Here is a 17,915-nt window from a genome sequence, read left to right on the forward strand (position 1 = left end):
CTGGACACTGCGCCGAAAAGTGACCCGGCTTCTGGCACGTATAACACACGCGCGCTTGCCTCGCCTCGAACCGCTTTCTGCGTTCGGCTTCGGCTGCCGCCGTCTCCTTACGTTCGGTCGGACTGCTTTCACTCGCATCCGCACTACGCGTGTCCCCCCTTGCTCTCATGGGTGTGAACTTCGGCCTCTCAGACTTGGAGCCAAATTCACCCTTTTGACCGTCCTTAGCTCCGCGAGCCCGACGCGTCACAAACTCCTCGGCTAGCTCGGCGGCTTTAGCCACTGTACTAACGTCTGGCCTATCCAAGACCCAGTACCGCACGTTCTCAGGTAACCGACTATAAAACTGTTCCAGCCCGAAACACTGCAGAATTTTCTCGTGGTCACCAAACGCTTTCTCTTCTTTGAGCCACTCCTGCATGTTTGACATAAGCCTGTAGGCAAACTCTGTATATGACTCATTTCTGCCTTTTTCATTTTCCCGAAACTTCCGACGGAACGCCTCCGCTGACAGCCTGTACTTTTTTAGCAGACTCGATTTCACTTGGTCGAAATCCTCTGCCTCCTCTCTCTTCAAGCGAGCGACTACGTCGGCCGCCTCGCCGGGTAACAAAGTGAGCAAGCGCTGTGGCCACGTTTCCCGAGAGAACCCCTGCTTCTCGCACGTTCGCTCAAAGTTAACCAGGAACAAACCAATGTCCTCTCCAAGCTTAAACGGCCGCATCAGGTCAGTCATTTTGAACGATACCCGTTCTCCTGCACCGTGTGCCTGACTTCCATTACGAGCGCGTTCCATCTCTACCTCGAGACGCTTCATTTCCAAAGCGCGCTCTTCTTTCTCTTTTTGCTCTTTACGTTCGCGCTCCTCTTTCTCTTTTTGTTCTTTACGTTCGCGCTCCTCTTTCTCTTTTTGTTCCCTCTCCTCAATGGTCTCAAGGCATTCCGACAGCTCGTCATCCTCAGCCTCCAACTCAAGAATCGCCCTTAGCAGTTCTGGTTTTCTGAGTTTGTCTGAGACATCAAGACCCAACTCTCTTGCAAGCTCCAGCAATTTCGGTTTGCGCAACGACTTCAAATCCATGGCTGCTCCGAATGCTGCTTTCTCTACTGCCTACTATTGTCTTGCCGCAAACTAACCCGGCAGCAACGACAACCACAATTACCAGCTCTGTTTCTGACACTAACAAAAGCCTGGCAAAACTCAGAAGAAGAAAGTCCCGCACTCACCAAACCTCGCAGCCAAGAATTCAGCGCAGTCGTTCCGCTGCAGGCAACCAGTCATCACACAGGGCTCGTTGCACTGCTCCCGGATGGTCGTTGTGCTGCTCAGCATACAGTTGACCGCATATCTTCGCTGCTGGCCTCCGTTGTCGGGATCTCACCGCTGGCAACCAGTTGTTGCATTTGGGTTGCAAGCCCCAAGGGTAGCGTTGGCCTGGCGGCCTGGGGCAAAGCTGGAAACATCCGAAGGTCCCGGCAAAGGATGACTCGACTGGCAACAGAACAACTTGTTTATTCTGGTATCTCAAAAGAGCAGCCGGTCAGGGCGACCACGTTACTCGAAGGGCGAAATCGAAGTCTCTCGTTGGCGTCCGGGGCAGCTCGCTTTATACCCACGGAGTCGAGGGCAAGAGGGAACGGCTTGGGAAGAGTCATCCGATACGGCGACGCTTGAACATGTTCAGGCGTGACGGGCGCGTCCGCCAGGCCGGCGCCGGTCAGACCTCCTCGCCTCCCAGTTGAGGAGCTCCTCTCCCCGGCTGCCGCGCTTTGACAAGCGTGGGCAAAACATGCACACACACACACACGCACGCACGACGACACGTGGCACTGAAACATGCCTGGACGCGCTTGGCGGGAGGCGTTGCGGCCGCGATGAACGAAGCCGCGGCGTCCGTTGCATCCGCGCCGGCTATACCGCGCGTCGTAGGTAGGCGAGACGTAACAACGGAAAGAGGTTTCGAAGAGGACGTAGCATTTATGCAGATTCATATACTTCAGTTTTACTGATTGACTGAAGAAACTTCATTTCCATCAGAAAAGACGTTTGTCCCCGCCCCCGCCACGCAGGCCTGGGAGACAGGAAGTTGCGCGTCCGCGGTGCCCGTGTGCGGTGCGATGTCAGTTCACGTTAAAGATCCCCAGGTTATCGAAAAAATTCCGGAGCCCTCCACTACGGCACCTCTTTCTTCCTTTCCTCTTTCACTCCGTCCTTTATCCCTTCCCTTACAGCGCGGTTCAGGTGTCCAACGATATATGAGACAGATACTGCGCCATTTGCTTTCCCCAAAAACCAATTATAAATAAAATGGTCAGAATCATCAGCAGCAAAGTTCTTGAGAGCACGCCCTGTAATGGACGGAGAGTTCTTAGAAGTGTTGCTAACGAAATTATTGAGAGGCATTATTGAGGTTTCATGATACGCTTAATGGGACAGTTATCGCAAGTGGATTAGAAAGTTTACTCTGGAAATTGGAAAATTGCAATAATAATACGAAGAGAACAAGCTGCAAGCACAAACGCCTCCGCGTCCAGATGACTTGGAAGGGGCAGAAATGAAGACAAATGTGCAGAGGAATTCGTACGGATGGGTTGCTTGAGAGCCCAAGTGACCTGCTGGCGAAACTTCTGAACTGAAGGAAGAAAAGAAAGCTTCCTTGCTGGACCAGTTCAAGCTGTTATTTTGTAATGAAATATTTGTAACACGGCGGATGTCGGTCACCTACGCTTCTGAACGACTACTGATGAACAACTGCCCATTTCTCTTTGAAGAGAGGCATCTGAATGCTCATGTCAACGTCCTGCGGGGCTTCAGTGCTTCAGATGCATTTGATAAGGACCTGCAACTGTGGGCAATCAGCTGTTTAGTTATGCTCATAGCCAGATAGACAGAACGGCAAAAAAGTGCTTGAAGAAAATAGAGGCCTCAGTGCTAAGTAAAGGCTGGCTGCAGAAAATGTTGGCTGCAGCTGGGTATGAATGCAGCACCCCTCCCCCCCCCCCTCTTCCCCCTTGTTTCTTCTTTTGCTGGAGAAACAGGAATACCTCTAAGCAGGAGTTACGAGTAGTCTTCTTTTTTTCGAAAAGTGTGCCATGAGGCACAGGTTAAAGAAAAGGGAAGGGATGCGGGCGATAGGAATTTAAAAGGAGGAGTGAAGACCCGTTGCGCTGAGGTAGTCGCAGCAGCTGCCGATGAAATGTTTGTTCATTACGATTACTTGAGCTTGCGTACAGGTAAAAGCTAGTTATGGCACTATAATTATATTTCCTGCTTTGTCACTGAATGTTGCGTGAAAAAGTGCAAAGAAACTAATAACGCAGAAAAAATGAAGACAGAAATTAGGTAATGAAATGTGTTTTTTTTTTTCACAGACACTATGTGCAGCAAAAACACGTTTCTGTGAAATCACACAAACGTTTGAGAACAGAAAACAGACATTCACAAATTTTCTGGAAAGAAAGCTAGCAGCATTCCCGGTCTTTTTTTACACTGCACATTTCGTAGATGTGTTTCGAAGCTTTACTCGCGACGTTAGGGGGTGTTTCAGGTCCCATTGGCTAGTCTTTACTTCGCCGGCACACCTACTCTCTCAAAGCACGTGCGGTCTGCGTGAAGCTATTTCCTCGGTAATGACTGAAAATCTAATTGCCTGTCTACTAGCAGAATTAAAAGGATGAAGGTACCACCCCGCCCATTGAGCAAAATACTCGAGCTGTTTAAGGCTCGAAACTCTGCTTTGACAGCCGTACGTCGAGGAAGAAACTGTTGAGAGACTGCAGTGCAGTGACAGACACATCGAGAGCACGACTGAAACCTGGAAGACATCACCTGCTATCTTTTCAGCCTAAAAATAAAGATAAGCAACCGGCAAACAAAAAATGCCATCAACCAAATGTGCCTTTATGGTGGGCAAAAACTGTCAGAAGTCAACATTGATGAACGTCGGCTGACGTCACGCTGAGCAACAACTTGCACGCGCCGTAGCTCTCTACTCAAACACGTTGTAGCGCTAGTTTGGCATTCAGTGAGTGCGCAGTAGTGACAAGACCTGACAACATGCGCAACACGTTTGGCTACATCAAAGATCTCTTCAGTAAGCACGCAGAAACGACAGGACCTGTCAACGTGCGCAACACGTTTGGCTACACCAAAGATCTCTTCAGTAAGCACGCAGAAGCGACAGGACCTGTCAACGTGCGCAACACGTTTGGCTACATCAAGATCTCTTCCACAGAGCTATAGGTGCTAATTATAGCGCGGCTAGTACACATTGCATAAAAAAACAACACTAACAAACATACGCTGAAGCCTGATCATTCTCACGGCGCCTTTTGGCTCACACGAACGTTTTTGTGGCTGTCATGGTGAGCACAAATAACGGACGCTGGTGCAGACATAAAGTGAGGCCCAGAGTCCTTGTGCGTCGTTGCTTCGTGAAGAATTTCTGGCCTGCCGAAGTATGTCGCCAGCTTGCTTTTCGAAGTGCTCCGGAAGCCTTTCCTGAGCACCAGAACCGTTGTAGGAGCCCCGTTGCAGTACGCCTTCTGCAAAGATAGTTCCAGGTGTTTGCCCGGGTAAGGCCGCCTGCTTTCAAAGGAACGCATATGTGAAGAGCAGCGCGTGGGTGTACTCGCTCCCAAGTCATTCCTTACGGAGGGGTTCAAGCGGGCTGCAGACGTTAATATGCGCGATAAAGTAACAAGCAGTTATTCGTGTGCCGACTTTCATTGTGCACGTAGTGAGGCTACTCGAAGTGGCAGATCCGTAAGGTTGCAGGCTTCATATAATAATTATACGTTAAATACGTCTGCCAGCTACGGCGTCGTAGTAGCAGTATTTCGCTGATGTCATTCACGCCTCACAGCTAAGAAGGTATGTGATAACAGTGCAATCGATGAAAGTTGAAGATTGTTATGTACATCAGGGGACCTATGTGAATAAGCCATTTGTAAGTCAGGTTTTTATGAGAGTTGGCAGAACATCGAATATGGCATGGCAAAAAGCAGGACTGATTGCTATAGCACTGCCAATTTAATCACAGGTGTCACTCTTGTACAAGTTCACGCCTGTACACGGCACGTGAAGATGAGTTCCCAGAACAGTATATTTACCCCTTAGGAGGGTTACCCAAATGGTCTTGAGCAAGATGGTAGAGGACGCGTCAAAATTTCCCTGGCCGCAAAGTCTACATTCCAGCAGTGTAGTGTAGAGCATTTACGCCACATATAGCCTAACCTCAATGTCTCCCTGGAGATAGAAGTGTCATTCTCATGTCTGAAACCCTTGGTAGTTCCATGTTGTCATAAGTGCCACAATATACTACAAACAACCATACTCCGTGGCCAGGGAGCTTTTGACGCGCCCTATGGACCTCCTTCACCCCGCGACGTGACGAAGATGCGGTGGCGCTGATGTTAGCAGCGACTTTCGCATGGTAGGCAAAACAGGTTCCGCTTGCCCGTGCCTACCGCAGCTGCCGCAGCTACCGGCGGGCTGCTTCAAGCCGGTGCACTGCAGAAGCAGTATGTATTGACCAGCTGCGTCACTGCTGGATCCGCGTAGTAGGATAAAAAATATTAAATTAGCCTCGATAGGTTTCTCGCGCATAAATGCCGCATTCGGAAACTGGCTAACAGGCATTGGGTCACGGTAGTAAAGTGCGAAGTCTGGGAGTCGATAGGCACTGCCACTCAATGCACTTAATAGCATGCAAGTTACTGCGTTCATTCACCTGAACTTCAGTATAGTAGGCTGATAATTTCTCAAGGAAAAAAAAAGACATATGCAGCTGCACACGTACTTATCACCTTGGGCCGGAGTGCACGGGGCGCCGACTAGGTTCACTCGCCCCCAAGGAATGCGTTTTTTTTTTGTTAATAGCACACCATGTTTCAATGGCGCGTTTTATGACATTTAATATTTACTTGAAACTGTTTCTTGATATGACGACGTAATTATTTCATTCGAGTAGAAAGGAGTCTGGTAAGTTGTGTCAATCTTGCGCGGTCGCGTTAGTGTGCTTAGAATAGCGTACCTTAAGTGTGCTAAACGCCATATGCTTTTCCATTGCATCATGCATGTGTCATGTTTCATAAGGTAGTACATGATCGCGAAGCTTGTTTGGAAAGAAGCAGCCGCAGGCGTGCTACTAACAGACACGTGGCGAGATTGAGAGGGGACGCGGCAATCAGAAGTGTTTTCGTTATTCATGCATGCGATATGTAACTAAACTCTGTGCAAATATGAAATTCCTACGCTAGTTTCAGTAATTCCTTTTATTTATAGCTATACCTGATGCAGTTCTGGGTAATTATAATTAACACCGTCGTCAAGTCCCCCCAAGGTCTCAAATAATTGAGTAGATAGTGCGGTTTTTTTATGCCAGCATGTGCATAAAGCCCTTCTGTACGATGAAGCGATTAGTTCTTTTTTTTATTATCATGTACTTATGCATGCATAGTTACATGAAAACGTTTCTTACAAGAAATAACACAGTACTGCACGTGTATGGAAAAAAAATCGAGAGATTTATTACGCTCCTCAACGTCTCAGGAATAGTTTGCGACAAATGGAATAATTTGATTTTCATGCGAATTACGAAGGTGAGTGATACAGTCGCAGAAAATGTGAGAGGTCACACAACGAACCTTGAAGTTTATTCCCTCGTTTATGGCATCTCGCTTTCGCTTTGGTCAAAGAAATGCGGCACTTAACTCAAAGAAATTACCTCACAATTTTTGACGACCACACTTCTAAAAAGCGTAATTTATAAATTTGTACTCAATATTTTGCTATAATATTTCGTCACGAAACTAGACTTCAGGGCTAGGAAAGAAAATAATTTTAGAAATCAAAAATTTTCACCAAATCAACCAGCTTAACAAGAGGACAAGTCGGCCTGCTGGTGCGTGGTCATGCGGCTAAAAACAGCGCTAAGCGAGACAGGAGATCGGGGACACGACGCTGTCCCCACTTTTCGCACAGCGCGACACGTACGTATGTCAGCAGACGATGAGCGCACGTCTGCTCCGGCGAAACAAGGCCAGCACTTCCCCTCACTAGTGTCCCGAAGTAAAATCATTCCGGCTAGTGCAGAGTGTCAAAACTTGTTTCATTCAATTCCTAGCGCATAAATAACCGGCACGAACGCTTTCTACATTATTTACTACTAACCATATATACAATACAGTGGCAAACTATTTCTCTTTATAGGCCGCACGTGGCCAACGCGAGCTCGTGTACTTCAACAAATTACTAAGTTGGAAGCATCGACCATTTCTATCATTCGCAGAAACTGGAAACGCGCCTACAAGCCTTGAAAACCCGCTCTCAACACCTATCCGCGACGCCACTCCCCGACCTTTTGCCTACCACGAGCTCGCTAGCGACTGCAGCGCCACCTCGTTTGTTTACAAACATGCAGGAGGTCTAGTAGGCAAAAGTTCGGGGAGTGGCGTCGCGGATAGGTGTTGAGCGCGGGTTTTCAAGGTTTGTAGGCGCGTTTCCAGTTTCTGCGAATCATAGCAATGGTCGATGCTTCCAACTTAGTAATTTGTTGAAGTACACGAGCTCGCGTTGGCCACGTGCGGCCTATAAAGAGAAATAGTTTGCCGCTGTATTGTATATATGGTGAGTAGTAAACATGTAGAAAGCGTTCCTGCCGTTTATTTATGCGCTAGTCATTGAATAAAACAAGTTTTGACACTCTGCATTAGTGTCACTGCACTAGTTTTGCACTCTGCACTAGGACAATAGTGAGGGGAAGCGCTGGCCTTGTTTCGTCGGAGCAGACATGCGCTCATCGTCTGCTGACATACGTACGTGTCGCGCTGTGCGAGAAGTGGGGACAGCGTCGTGTCCCTGATCTCCTATCTCGCTTAGGGCTGTTTTTAGCCGCATGACCACGCACTAGCCAGGCCGACTTGTCCTCTTGTTAAGCTGGTCGATTTGGTGAAAATTTTTGATTTCTAGAATTATTTTCTTTCCTAGCCCTGAAGTTTAGTTTCGTGATGAAAAATTATAGCAAAATATTGAGTACAAATTTATAAATTACGCTTTTTAGAAGTGTGGTCGTCAAAAATTGTGAGATAACTTCTTTGATTTAAGTGCCGCATTTCTTTGACCAAAGTGAAAGCGAAGATGCCATAAACGAGGGAATAAACTTTAAGGTTCGTTTTGTGACCTCTCACATTTTCTGCGACTGGATCACTCACCTTCGTAATTCGCATGAAAATCAAATGATTCCATTTGTCGCAAACTATTCCTGATACGTTGAGGAGCGTAATAAATCTCTCGATTTTTTCCCTACACGTGCAGTAAGTACTGTGTTAGTTATTTCTTGTAAGAAACTTTTTCGTGTAACTATGCATGCATAAGTACTGATCATATAGAAAAAGAACTAATTGCGTCATCGTACAGAACAGGGCTTTATGTACATGCTGGCATAAAAAAACTGCGCACTATCTACTCAATTATTTGAGACCTTGGGGGGACTTGATGACGGTGTTAATTATAATTACCCAGAACTGCATCAGGTATAGCTATAAATAAAAGGAACTACTGAAAATAGCGTAGGAATTTCATATTTGCACCAAGTTTAGTTACATATCGCATGCATGAATAACGAAAACACTTTTCATTGCCGCGTCCCCTCTCAATCTCGCCACGTGTCTGTTAGTAGCACGCCTGCGGCTGCTTCTTTCCAAACAAGCTTTGCGATCATGTACTACCTCATGAAACATGACACATGCATGATGCAATGAAAAAGCATATGGCGTTTAGCACACTTAAGGTACGCTATTCTAAGCACACCAACGCGACCGCGCAAGATTGACACAACTTACCAGACTTCTTTCTACTCGAATGAAATAATTACGTCGTCATATCAAGAAACAGTTTCAAGTGAATATTAAATGTCATAAAACGCGCCATTGAAACATGGTGTGCTATTAACAAAAAAAAAACGCATTCCTTGGGGGCGAGTGAACCTAGTCGGCGCCCCGTGCACTCCGGCCCAAGGTGATAAGTACGTGTGCAGCTGCATATGTCTTTTTTTTTCCTTGAGAAATTATCAGCCTACTATACTGAAGTTCAGGTGAATGAACGCAGTAACTTGCATGCTATTAAGTGCATTGAGTGGCAGTGCCTATCGACTCCCAGACTTCGCGCTTTACTACCGTGGCCCACTGCCTGTTAGCCAGTTTCCGAATGCGGCATTTATGCGCGAGAAACCTATCGAGGCTAATTTAATAATTTTTATGCTACTACGCTGATCCAGCAGTGACACAGCTGGTCAATACATGCTGCTTCTGCAGTGCACAGGCTTGAAGCAGCCGCCGGTAGCTGCGGCAGCTACGGTAGGCACGGGCAAGCGGGACCTGTTTTGCCTACCATGCGAAAGTCGCTGCTAACATCAGCGCCACCGCATCTTCGTGACGTCGCGGGGTGAAGGAGGTCCATACATGCAGACTGGCGACTGGGAGCGCTCATGTGTGTGGTCGGAGTGCTCACGTGAGCTGAAACGCGTAGAAATGGGTGCACTCATAAGGGCAATTGGTGTGGCGCTGACAATGCCGTTATTCAGATTCGTGAGAGGATGATTAAAACAGGAAGGTTTTGTGTTTGTCTCAAACCTGTAGACGTCGTCGCACGCTGCTGTCGATGGATTCCATCAGGTCTCACTCCAAGGGGTAGCAGCCACCCCAGCAGCGGCAGAGCTCCGCCCACTGAGGTCAGGGACGCGGTGGCCACCACGAAGGCCGCGTAGCGAAGCACCGAGCGCAGGCTGCAGGTGTCAGTGACCGCTGGAAAATCGACGTGTCTAGGAGGCATGGGTAGCTCTGTTCGGAAGCGCAGGGCTGGCAACGTTCGGGAGGACCGTGCGTCCGCGAGCGGCTGCATCGTGAGCATTGTGCCCTTCTTCGTCCTCTGTGCCTATTTCATTTCGCCTTCGTTGTCTTTAGTTGAAATGTACGGCGAGAGCATTTGGACAGTTGCTGCGGTCAAAACAGAGAACAAAACATGGGAAAGAATCAAGAGAATGACAAGATGCTCATTCCTCTTATTGTCTAAGAGAACAATCAGCAGTAATTACTTTGCATGATTGACTGGATAGTTTCCACCCTAAAGGCCCGCAATCTAGTGAGAACAGATGAACGCTCCTATGCGAAGAATACAGAGACCCTGCGCCATCTTTTCTGTCGCTTCGCGGATCTCTAAAGTCTTTAACCTGCCATCATATAAAAAAGAATAGGCACATCGACGGTAAGAGGCTTCGAAGAGGCCGTAGCAATTATGCAGATTCATATCCTTCAGTTTTACTGATTGACTGAAGAAGCTTCATTTCCATCAAGGTGCGCGTCCGCGGTGCCCGTGTGCTGTGCGATGTCAGTGCACGTTAAAGATCCCCAGGTGATCGAAATTATTCCGGAGCCCTCCACTACGGCACCTCTTTCTTCCTTTCCTCTTTCACTCCCTCCTTTATCCCTTCTCTTACGGTGCGGTTCAGGTGTCCAACGATATATGAGACAGATACTGCGCCATTTCCTTTCCCCAAAAACCAATTATTATTATTATTATTATTATTATTATTATTATTATTATTATTATTATTAGAGGCTGGCTGGCTGTCCTTCTGCCAGTCCTTCTGCCAGATGAATGTGTGGGCGTATGTGACGCAAGCGTCACCTCACCCGTGCCTTCGATTACCTACACTTTCAAAACGTTCACGAAAAGGTTCACTACCTGTTGCAAGTTTGCCCGGCGCTGAAGCCGACGAGAATTCGGCCCCTGGTGGCAGCGGGTCTCTCGTCGAACAATCCAGACCGCTTGTACGCAGGGACCACATCATCGTTCACACCTTAACTTATTATATCAGCGAACCTTTTTTCATTTATTTAAGCATCCTCGCCATCCATCACTACGTACCCTTTTGCGGCCTGAGACAATAAACATCGCTTTAAGGAAAAGAAAAGCTTAGATGCGTAAGCTTCACCTACACCTATGTTCTTTGAATACGTAAGATGGTCCTTCCTGAAAAAAAAATGACGGGCCTTTACCCCACTTGTACTGGGAGTGGCCAGCGCTAACAGGTTCGCGAAATGATTGATGTAATGATGGAGTTCATGCGGAGTTTGGTGGTGGTTGCTGTGGCCGTGTTGATGCGCTCATGGTTAGCTATAAAATGACGAGAATGTGGTCTATTGCGTTTTACCTCAGCGTTTATTGGCTTGCATCCTGATGATGTAGTTTCTTACTGGTGATGAAATACGTGCATATGGGAGTAATAGCTTTTACACTGCACAGTGTGCTGAACTCCAGATCGATCTATGCGTTTCGTGATGTCGTAGGCTGCCTTAGAGCGGTTGGGAGAGTCAAGCACCTCGATAGGACGCCAGCTGCAACGAATTGAATGCCATCACGTCAACATCGAAGTCGCCAGCAGGAGCAACTGCTGAAGTTCTATAGAAACCGTCGAATTATTAGTTAAAAGCGTGGTGGTGGTAGTGGTTTTATTAAGAATAATAGTAAAAAGGAATAATAATAATTGGTTTTTGGTGGAAAGGAAATGGCGCAGTATCTGTCTCATATATCGTTGGACACCTGAACCGCGCCGTAAGGGAAGGGATAAAGGAGGGAGTGAAAGAAGAGAGAAACAAATAGGTCCGTAGGGGAGGGCTCCGGAATAATTTAGACGACCTGGGGATCTTTAACGTGCACTGACATCGCACAGCACACGGGCGCCTTAGCGTTTTTCCTCCATAAAAACGCAGCCGCCGCGGTCGGGTTCGAACCCGGGAACTCCGGATCAGTAGTCGAGCGCCCTAACCACTGAGCCACCGCAGTAGCCATTTGTGAGGTGTGCATTATGCTCTCTCGTTTCTTCCTTTTCTCTCGCGTCTTCTTTCCCCGAGCCTAGGGCAGACAACCTGACAGCATCAGCTTGCACTCCGTGTACACAATTCCCTATACTCCTGCTCCTTTTCGCTCAAGATGCTAAGCGTAGCACTTTACCGCAGAATGAAACCACTATATGTGCCGACACAGAACAACATATCTTAATATAATAATTGGTTTTTTGGGGAAAGGAAATGGCGCAGTATGTGTCATATCGTTGGACACCTGAACCGCGCCGTAGGGTAAGGGATAAAAGAGGGAGTGAAAGAAGAAAGGAAGGAAGAGGTGCCGTAGTGGAGGGCTCCAGAATATCGACCACCTGGGGATCTTTAACGTGCACTGACATCGCACAGCACACGGGCGCCTTAGCGTTTTTCCTCCATAAAAACGCAGCCGCCGCGACGTATCTTAATGAAGTTTGTGTTTTGTCAGTGCAAGGCCACACATCACAGTACCACTGGCTGTGTAGACTGCATTACGAAACGTCCATTAGAAACGCTACGAGCCTCCGATGCGTAAGCTTTGATCAACTAAATCAAGAATACAAAATCTAGTTCACGGGCCTCAGAATCAGTTTGGCTCATGGGCGTTAAACGTCCCAAAGTGACTAAGGCTTTGAGGGACGCAGTAGTGAAGGGCTCCGGAAATTTTGGTCACCTCATCTTGAGCAGTTTTTAGGTCAGTCGAAAGCAGGTCATATATTTCATGCTACGCATAAAGTGCACCAAAATACAGGCGAAAAATAGCATGAAATTGCATGAAATACATCGCCGAATTGGTTGTTCATTTCCATCATAGCTGTCCTATCACACCGCGACAACGCAACATTCACCACACACCGGTCGCAGTTCCACGAGCGTCGGCTTTTCGAGGAACATGTTTGAAGGGGAAGTTATTAACAGCCGGCTACCGAATTTCAAGGTTCATTTACGAATTCCCTGTTCGGTCAGCCGTACATGGAAGGAACATAACAGACCACTGCTGGGCGTATTTTGCAGGACTGGAAAATTGTGCAAAACCACGAGATAAATGTTTGGCTTGGCTGACATCGGCTGCATTCCCCTATAGTAAAAATTTTGAGGTGCCATCTCCAACGTTCTTCGACAAATATTTTAAAAACTGGAAAATTGTAAGACACTGTTATGGAAATATTGAAAGTAAGGGTCCATTCTTCTAAGATGTAGCAAAATTTTTTTTAAATAGTTTCCATCCTTCGCATCGAACAGTTATGAGTGCCATAAAAAACCAATAGGAGAACACTTTTGACGGTAGCAAGAACGTTAACCGAAAAAAAAATACAAGACTGACATCAGGTGAGCTGCAGATATATTGACTGTTATAGTAAAATCTTACATTTTATGAAAAAAATGCGTTCATAAATGGCTTCCCGCTCAAAAAAGCCTTTGTCCAGAACTTTTGGGAATCTTCACAAAACGGCCATGATCAAAACACTTTTTATAAAGAATATGCTCCAGAATAAAAAAATAACCAAACAAGGATTGATGTTACACAAAGTATTGGAATACATGTAACATCGTAGCTGAAAGCAAGCACGCCGGTTATTCACTATTTTTACAATGACCATAGACACAACTCGATATGAGACGCCGTCGTGGGCAACACGTTTGGCTACATCAATTCGCGCCCATGATAATGTCCCTGTTACAATGTGTTATAATGCGGATATTGTGCGTAAGTAGCCAACTAAAATAGCATGGGTGCACACACGAAACCTCGAGCACCTTCACGACAGCGCAGTGGGCTCGTGGGGCAATATTTGTTCGTGATACGAATGCGTCAGTGACTGACGCGCTCATCTTAAAATTATGGCTCGAGATGAAAGCCTAAGCCGAGACTGAGCAGTTTTCTGCAGTCGCGTCTTCTGGACTAAGGTCCGGCCAGGTGAAATTTGTCACCAGTAGGTGGTTCGGGTTGCACTGGAAAGCCCTTTGGAATGCCGGCGTCGTTGGAAGGACAGCGTTGCAATGCGCTTTCTGCAAATAAACGGGAAAAGAGGAAATAAACGGGAAAAGAGGAAGCCAGAGTTAGGCCACCACTTTGCAGAAATAATTTCAGTTAGAGAAGTGGGTCTAATATCTGCTAATATGTCAGTGCTTATCTGAGACTGACCACTAGTAGAAACGACAGGAAGCCTATGTGATTTTTAAGCTTATGCTAGTCTGATTTCTTAGTATATATTTCATTTATTTCATTTATTGATCCCTTAAAGGCCCGAAGGCATTACATAAGGGGGGGCATATTGGTTTCCAACGGCGATGATGGGAACATGCATAACAATAAAAAGAACAAACATACAAACAAACATAAAAGGGGCTGTAGTCATATCAGGGTTTTCCAGCAAGTGATACATCATTTAACAAAGATATGTCAAGCAATACTCGCTACAAAAGAGCGCAGAAGTGATCAAGATTTATGTGAGGTGAATTTTTATTTTCTCGCGGAATGTTTTGTGATCAGTGCATGCAGCGATGTCGTTAGGCAGTGAATTCCATAGTGCTATTGCGTTGGGGAAAAATGAGTTGTTGTAAGCTGACGTGTGGCCACTGATGCGTGCTATCGGGTTACCGTGACTAAGCCGGGAGGACGTTCGTAGTGGGGCGGTTAATAGAGCGTGCCGTGATCTTGTGTTATGATAAAATGTATGAAGTAAGCATAGGCGGGAAACGACGCGGCGTGATTCCAGTGTTGAGAGACGGAGGGACTGCTTGAGGGCGGTGACACTGGCTTCTCTTGAGTACCATGAAGTGATGAACCGAGCTGCACGATTTTGAATTGATTCCAATTCGATGGTGAGATACGATTGCCATGGGTGCCAGATGGATGATGCATACTCTAATTTTGGCCGCACAAATGTTTCATACGCGAGTTGTTTTATGTTAGGGGATGCAGATTTCAGATTCCTTCTCAGGTAGCCAAGTGTGCGTGAAGTGTCGGAGCAAATGGTTCTAATGTGGGTGACCCAAGAAAGTGTTGATGTGAGATGTACACCTAGATATTTGTAAGATTTTGCAACGGTTATAGGGACTGATGAAATGCTGTAAGTGTGATTCGTCAAGGTGTGTTTGTGAGTGAAGGACAACGATTTGCACTTAGTAAGATTTAAAGGCATCTGCCACTTTTCACACCATGATGCAATAACGTCAAGGTCCAGTTGCAAAGTGAGGTTATCGGTTGGGTTACTTATTGCATTATAGATGACACAATCGTCCGCAAAGAGTCGCAATTTGCATTGAATATTAGAGGGCAGGTCGTTGATGTATATTAAGAAGAGTAATGGTGATAACCCGGCCCCTTGAGGGACACCAGATGTTACATCTGTTAAGGGTGACTGGATGTAATTGGCGGATGTGAACTGCGAGCGTCCTTTTAGAAAATGTTCGAGCCAGCATATCAGATTAGCAGGAATTCCCAGGAACGAAAGTTTCGCAAGCAGATGGTTGTGAGGTACGCGATCAAATGCCTTCGAGAAGTCTAAGAAGATTGCATCTATTTGGAGGTTATCGTCTATGGCCTTAAGGATGTCTTGGGTGAACTCTGCCAGCTGGGTTTCGCATGAAAATGATTTCCTGAAGCCATGTTGATGAGGATAAAAGAAATTTATTGAATCAAGGTGAGACATTAAGCTTGATGATATAATGTGCTCTAGAAGTTTAGAAGATATGCTAGTAAGGGATATTGGACGATAGTTAGCTGGGCATGCGCGATCACCTGTTTTGAAAATGGGAACAATTTGGGCTATCTTCCAATCGTCAGGAATGTTTCCGGTGTCTAAAGATTGGGTAAATATTAGGTGTAGTATCTGGCTTGATAATGATAGAGTGTTTTTAAGTAGTTTACTGTTTATTTGGTCACATCCTGCAGATGATGACAGCTTGAGTGAACTGATTAATTTGGAGATTCCTTCGGGGCTAATTTGAATTTCCGGCATTTCTTTTTGACTATTGCTCGAGGGCTCGGGCGGCTGCCTGGTTTGACGCTGGCAGCTCCCTGGTTCCCCCCCAGTTCCTCCGTTCATGTAGTTAATAGATCCATCAACTTGGTCACGGCTGCCTCACATGCACAATACCTAAAATGCGTAGGTGGGTTACGAGTGCGTAATCCGAATGTTCGAACTTTAGCTACGATGCGAAAGCGAAGAACTTTTTAGACTAAAAACAGGCAGTGCTGTTGCTGGCTCCACAGCGGCCTGGGGCGCTGCTAAGTTCGCCAAGCCAGGCAACACCGCCGGCGCTCCCGTAAAAACATAACCCAGCCGTGCCGTTACTTGAGCCGCAGCATCTCGGAGTGCTCCAAGGTCTGTGCTGCGAGCAGCGCCAACAACGGCACAAGAATAACGTACAACGCTCTAAAGCATTCTAGACATGCACGGCGCTGTTTGGCCAAGCTGCGCTTGCGTTATTGAAATCAAGTCGTCATCATCATGAACTTCTTTAAGAGCCCTCCCGATTAACCCCTTAACAGACCGTGACGTCACAAGCCGACAGCCTTTCTTTGGCACATGAGTTCTGCTAGTCACATACATGTACGTGTCTAGGTCGTCATGTGTTTTGTACCAACATGCGTAAGGATTACAGCGAGTAGGGCTCGTCAAACGCAGTTTTTCGTTTTGCCAACAGATGACGATGCAGCTGCTAACCATAGAGGGCACTACCCTTCAGTACGCCACCCGGCTCCGTTTCTCTTAGTGGGCGGCACTCTGCGGCAATGTTCTTGCGTGGTGTGCCGAGGGTCCCACTTTTGTGTTTCTACTCCTACCTTTATCTGTAAGTGTTTTTTCCTTCAGCTGGAGCACTAACACGGTGTTCACCCGATGCAAAGGAGATAGCCGCCAAATCATTATCACCACCATCTTGATGCAAACTTCGTAAATAAATTACACAGAATGTCTAATACTAATGCCAGCACCCCTTACCTTTAACAAGCGACTGCGGCCTGCCCTGCCGCATTCCATGAAGCACGCGACGAGGAAGAACAGTTTGCTGGGAGGTACTCCATGGAAAGCAGCGGGGTGGGCAGCTTTGGCAGTCGCCGTGCACTGGGACTCGACAGTGTCAGACGCGGCCCACGCCACTAAGGCGTCGTGTGTCATGTCCAGAGAATCCCTGGGCGTCAAGTCCTCGAGGCCAACCAATTCCCGCGCAGCATTGCCGAGATGGTCGGCTGAGGCGGCCAACAGTTCCACGAGCGGAAGGAAGGGTCCCAGCTCCTCATTGCTGTAAAACTGCATACACATCGTATTAGGTGGCGATAATTGCGCATTAAGTGCAAGCCGTTACTTCATGGTTAATGCTTTTCACATAGAGAGGAACAACGTTATAACGAAGCAACATTAATATCCAGCCCCAAGATTACCAAGGCTAACTGATGAAATAACCATTTTAAGAGGAATGGCGAATGCTGCTGTGTTATTGGCATGACAGTAGCACCTGCAACAGCGAAAATTAGAAATTACCAAGGTCTAATATAGCAGCGCTAGTTAAAATTGGAGTATGAACCTGATCTCTTGGGGTAAAATTTAAACAGTGGGTGGCTACTGCGCATGCTCAGAACACTAAGCGCGCTCTGCCTGTTTCTGTGTTTCTCGCTCTAAACCTTTTTGCCAATTAAAATTAGCTACGCTGAGTCTACCTCGTCGGAAGGTTTGTGTTACTCCTAACAACCATCCGTTGATTTCAATTCGGAAGAACGCTTTAGTTTTGCTAATTTTTGTTGCGACATCCTGTATATTGGTTGGTTGTATTGTGCGCATTCCTCTATCACTGGATTAATTCATTGATGAGCACACTTCGCTATTTCTTGCGCACTTTCGCTGGCATTTTTTCGTTATGACGTGCCGAGGTTGGAAGAAATAAACAGCAGCCGCGTTTCGATCAAGGCGAAATGCGAGGAGGCTGGTGTAAACATGTTTCTGCTTACTTTAAACAACTTCAGGTTTTTTTAACTAATATGGAGCCCACCGCAATGGCATGACTCAGAGCCCAGATGGCTGATTTGATAC

At 46.8% G+C, this 17,915-nt stretch overlaps 2 protein-coding genes across 2 annotated transcripts in view; one reads left to right on the forward strand and one right to left on the reverse strand.

Moving 5' to 3' along the window:
• Positions 1–17,915, forward strand: part of LOC144095267 (uncharacterized) — a 113,715-nt gene that overhangs the window by 32,862 nt on the left and 62,938 nt on the right. The gene's annotated exons all lie outside the window — the stretch shown is intronic.
• On the reverse strand, positions 12,208–17,262 carry LOC144093486 (uncharacterized). The gene is made up of 2 exons (XM_077626923.1): positions 16,830–17,262; positions 12,208–13,890 (listed from the first exon to the last, which is right to left on the reverse strand). The coding sequence occupies exons 1-2, from the start codon at positions 17,148–17,150 to the stop codon at positions 13,741–13,743; spliced, it is 471 nt and encodes a 156-aa protein (XP_077483049.1). The 5' UTR covers positions 17,151–17,262; the 3' UTR covers positions 12,208–13,740.

The sequence above is a fragment of the Amblyomma americanum genome, chromosome 6 (assembly GCF_052857255.1).
Source record: "Amblyomma americanum isolate KBUSLIRL-KWMA chromosome 6, ASM5285725v1, whole genome shotgun sequence".
In the NCBI taxonomy this organism is placed as follows: domain Eukaryota; kingdom Metazoa; phylum Arthropoda; class Arachnida; order Ixodida; family Ixodidae; genus Amblyomma; species Amblyomma americanum.